The sequence below is a fragment of the Seriola lalandi genome, unplaced genomic scaffold, assembly GCF_002814215.2.
Source record: "Seriola lalandi dorsalis isolate HSWRI2012SDOR001 ecotype SW California unplaced genomic scaffold, Sedor1 jcf7180002054406, whole genome shotgun sequence".
In the NCBI taxonomy this organism is placed as follows: Eukaryota; Metazoa; Chordata; class Actinopteri; order Carangiformes; family Carangidae; genus Seriola; species Seriola lalandi.
In genome coordinates this window covers 483,303-487,851 of record NW_019524959.1, presented here as the reverse complement: position 1 = coordinate 487,851, position 4,549 = coordinate 483,303, and the positions used below count along the sequence as shown (strand labels likewise).

Sequence of the window (4,549 nt, the reverse complement as noted above, 5' to 3'; positions counted from 1 at the left end):
TCACTTCTCCTTTTTCTTCTATAAAAGCAAAAGCTCATATAATCAGGCTGAACTGTCATTTTGTTTTCAGTTCATTATCCAGACTTTTCCTGTTGCGCTGCAGTAGCAGTTGCCAGGAGGAGTTAACATCTGTCACGTCTACCCAATAATATAATAATAAATATGCAGATGTCACAGTTGGTTTTTCTGTAAGTCGACTTACTACAACCTGTACGGCTGCGTCGAGCTCACGCCGGTCACCATTTTTGTGCCCATTTTTCAGTCTTAATTTTTCTGGCTCTGGCACTGCAAGATGACGTCCCTATCCCTGCTGTTGTCTTGTCTGTTAGCACAACACCAGAGATGTGGGGCAGTGGTTCAGAGGTCTGAAACAAGGGTAGAAGAAGAGCCATGTTAATATGACGCTCGGAGGCCGAGTCTCTGAGCAGAAATGCACAGAGAGATCAGCTATCGGCTTTACAAACACAAAGAGCTGCATTTTCAAAAGGTATCTGAGAATGAAGAGAAGGAGGCAGGGTGCTGCAGGAGCTTGGTGTGCTTTATTAGCTACTGATTAAAGGTAGAGGACGCACCTTACCCCAGGACCTAAATAATCGGAAGAAACAAAACACACATTCTACTAGTGGCCAGCCTTCAGTGTAAAGGAGGGAAGACTGAGGCTTGTCTCATACAACTCTTCAGGAGTGGTTTAATCATGGAGGAGGTAGATGGTGACTGACTCCTTGTAAGTTTCTTTGTTTTAATCATTTCCTTTTTTCTCTCCATAGAACTTCCATTAAAGGCACAACAGGAACTTCTTGAGCCCATTGTTTTTTTATGAGAAAATATTCTCTCGGTACAACTCGGACAAACAATGTTTTTATATATATTAAATATTAGTGAAATTTACAAAATAATGGGCCAGGATGTATGTTAGTGACTCTTGCTTTTCCAAGACAGCGTCTTAGAACAGTTAAACAATCTAAAATAGTAAAATAGTAGGCATAGTATGTATAATCTGAAATATTTATATGTGTCAGGTCACGATGCTCATGTCACATCCACAGGAAACGGGGGCAGCAGCATATGAATGATAACAGACTTACCAACGACAATTACAACACAATTCAAATACAGTCACAGAGCTACAAGGAACTAAAAGCTACACATTGCACGAAGCCACAGAAGTTGTGATTCACAGGAAGACCGATCAGTTTGCCCTGTGGATGTGTCTCGCCCACTCCGGAGGGACGATGGGCGGGCTTTGTCTTTAAATTGCTTCAACGTAGTTGGCTGGCAGCATGCCGGTCTTGCCGGTGCGCTGCACAGTGCCGTACATCCACCCCTCATCGATGGCCTGCACGTTAACGATGACATCGCCGTCCTTGAAGGACACCTCATCGTTGTCGGCTGCAGAGTAGTCGTACATGGCACGCACAGTTTTCTGCAGAGAGTGAAGGAAGATCAGTCAGAGTCAGTGTGTTTTAAGGGTGGAGGGAGAGCGAAGGTTTAAAGGATAAGGTTGGTGATACTATATACTTTTGTAATTGTTAACAAATCCCATGAAAAGTAATGAATTGATCCTGCTAAAGTATTATTGTTTTTACTTTTATCCAAACATATCTTATTCCTCTGTGCCACTGATGATGAGCTTCACTGTTGTCTATATACTCACCACAGCACCAGTGTATTCATGCACTGATGGAAACTGTCCAAACAAATGAACTTCAAGTTGTTATGTAACTTTAAAGAACAACTTCACATTAGATTGAACTGCAGAGGTTGAACCACTGGAGCTCAGCTGTTATGTCACTCTTAGCTTTGCCTTCTGGCCTGTGCAGTGTGTGTGACGTGAGTAAGTGCTACTAACTCCGGTGGTAGAGGGGTGTGAGGGGATGGAGGAAACTGTGGTCTGCTGGGTGGCCACTGAAGATGACCTCTGCTGCAGCTCCACAGTCTTAGCGTGCTGGTAGCCTGAGAATGAAAACACACAATATAAGACCCCACAGACAAGTCACAGTCTAATCGGAGTTTACTGATGATATGGATGTGTAGATGTTTGATCTTTGATGCTGAGTCATTACCAGTAGAGGAGGTCATGAAGCCGTTGCTGTAGAGGGACATGTGGTGGTCGGCGTCCTGGGACACCTCAGACTTCTCATCAGCCATGCCGCTCAGAGCGCTGGTGGAGCGGGAATGCTCCTTGCTGCGGCGCTGAGCTTGCACTGTCAGAACAGCGTCAGAGGTAAGACAAAGAAATGACTTGTAAATGTAAAACACAGTTATATTATCAGAGGGAACATTTACATCATTGTAGTTGTGGCTGGAACAAATCGGATAAATTTAACTTATGGATAATCAACTTTATTCTTGTTCCTCAAAAAAATAACTAGCTCAGATTTGTATTAATTTATTCATATTTATCTATATATCATATATATACATATATATATATATATATATATATATGTATATAAAGCATACTGAGCACATTCTCCACCCACAGGCCAGATTTCAGCTTTGCATAAAAAAAGCAACCGGAAACATTTCTTAAATGATATCTACGAGTTTCTCATCTCACCTGACATCATGTGCAGACTCCTGGACTGGATGTTATCCTCAGCGGGGTCGTAGTCAAACACAGAGCCGGGGTTTGTGCGCCACACGCGCAGATCTGAAGGAACAGAGTCAAATAACTGTGTATGAAGTCTGCAACAGTTTGTGCCTCTCGTGTTTTACCGTCACATTCAAGTCGTGACTGTGCATCAGCTTGTAACTGTACCAGTGACGGTCTCCTGGTCATGCTCGACGGCACGTCTCCTCTCCATCTCCACCACACGCCTCTGGATGCCGCGGTAGTTGATGTCGCTGAAGTCCTGGGTGTTCTTCTTCACGCGTTCTGTCACGGGGTCGGAGGTGGTGGGAGTGAAGCTGCCCTTGCTTTTCTCAAAGTCCTCGTGGTATCTCACCTGGACGGGCACGAATCACAATCACAGTAAGACAGTCAGTATTAACAAAGGTTGAATGTCTATAGCTTCAGGCATTGATTCCACCAGTTTAATACATTGGACAAATATATATTATATTATATATTGTATTCACCAAAGTGATTTCTTAGATCTGGATAAACAGCAGCATCACTTCAACAAAGCCTGATGGGGCAAAATACAGGCCGTCTAGTGACCAGGCAGTTTGTTCACAAGCCGACAGTTTAACTTTATTGTCTTTATTGTATTGTATTGAAATATACAATATTCTTACAGCTGACAAGAATCAAGGTAAAAAGATGAAAGACCCAAATTGTTATATATTGTTATGGTGCAATCTTTTTCTTACTGTTTACAATTCCCATTAAATCCAACTAACAAGTGCTGTCTGTGTAGACAAGGTCCAAAGGAATTAATATAAAACAACGCCAGCCCTTTAAGTAGAGAACTAGTTAGGAAGTAGAGGAGTAGAAATTATACTTCAGGTGCATAAACACAATTAGACCAACATCTAGAAATACTAACTCCAGAAATGATGCGCTGGGTCTCCCTGACGCGCCTCATCTCAGGTGTGTCCAGGACGAAGGCGGCCTTGCCCTGGACCTGCTTGCGGAAACTGTCCGAGTACAGCACCTGGTGGAAAGTGAGGACGGGACGGCGGAAGGAGCAGAAGAAAACACACAGTGAGCGTCTGAAATGCCTTTGAAAAGCTGAATCCATCAGACAGTAGCCATTAGCATCCACAGCACAAAGGGTGTGGCAGAGAGAGTGAATGGTAAGAGGACACACACACAGCTGCTGGGGCATTGCTGGGATTTTCAGACGAATGAATTAGCAGGGAGAGTTTTATTAAGAGGTTGACGTATTAAATGAAACAGGAGTGCGTCCCAGTCTTCAGTGGGAGGACGGCAGGGGGACAAGATGGAGTGGAGTAGTTTCAACAAGAGGAGAGGTTAGCGGTGATGATGTGCACAGACACACCACAGCTGCTGGTATTAAACACATTTAAAAGAGAGCGCAGTGGGGAGAATTAATACGATTAACTGGAGCCAGGGGACAAGTCAGTTAGAAAAGGGTTAACGTGGGGTTGAGGTAGAACATTTCTCAGGGAGAATATGTTCTTGCGGTGGTTCTTGCAGGTACCGAGCTAATGTTTTCTTGGTTCCTTTTGACTCGCTCCATCTCTGGAGTAAACACCACAGGAGTTCCCTTGGCTGAACTGTCTTTATACAACACCTACAGGACAGAAGCACAGTGCCCCAAGGGGCCAGTCAGACACTGAACCTTACACAGACCACACACCTATAGGACTGGTTTCATAGACTTGGATTAACCTCTTAGGGAGAAGATACAGAGAGAACAGTTTTCAGATTAATTCATCTCAGAGAAGGAATTGCTTTCAGCTTTCACATTTCACATTTTTTCTTTTCCTTTTTTGCATTTGTAATATATTTAAAAAGAGTCTGAGAAATTGGTCCTATAGAGTGAATCATCCTGGCAGCTCCTGTCAAACAGCCAGGATCTCTGTTGTAGACACAAACGTTGAAATAAACACACTCCTTACGCTTCAGCGGGAGATTTAG

The 4,549-nt window shown here is 43.4% G+C and overlaps 1 protein-coding gene across 1 annotated transcript in view; it reads right to left on the bottom strand.

Moving 5' to 3' along the window:
- Nucleotides 1-520: 520 nt before the first annotated feature.
- Nucleotides 521-4,549, bottom strand: part of neb (nebulin) — a 58,661-nt gene continuing 54,632 nt past the window's right edge. The window contains exons 131-137 of the mRNA XM_087174990.1: nt 4,110-4,202; nt 3,492-3,599; nt 2,762-2,948; nt 2,561-2,653; nt 2,064-2,204; nt 1,850-1,953; nt 521-1,423 (exon numbers count right to left, since the gene is read on the bottom strand). Coding sequence (XP_087031116.1) covers nt 1,250-1,423; nt 1,850-1,953; nt 2,064-2,204; nt 2,561-2,653; nt 2,762-2,948; nt 3,492-3,599; nt 4,110-4,202 — 900 coding nt within the window. The 3' untranslated portion in view covers nt 521-1,249. The remainder of the gene's footprint in view (nt 1,424-1,849; nt 1,954-2,063; nt 2,205-2,560; nt 2,654-2,761; nt 2,949-3,491; nt 3,600-4,109; nt 4,203-4,549) is intronic.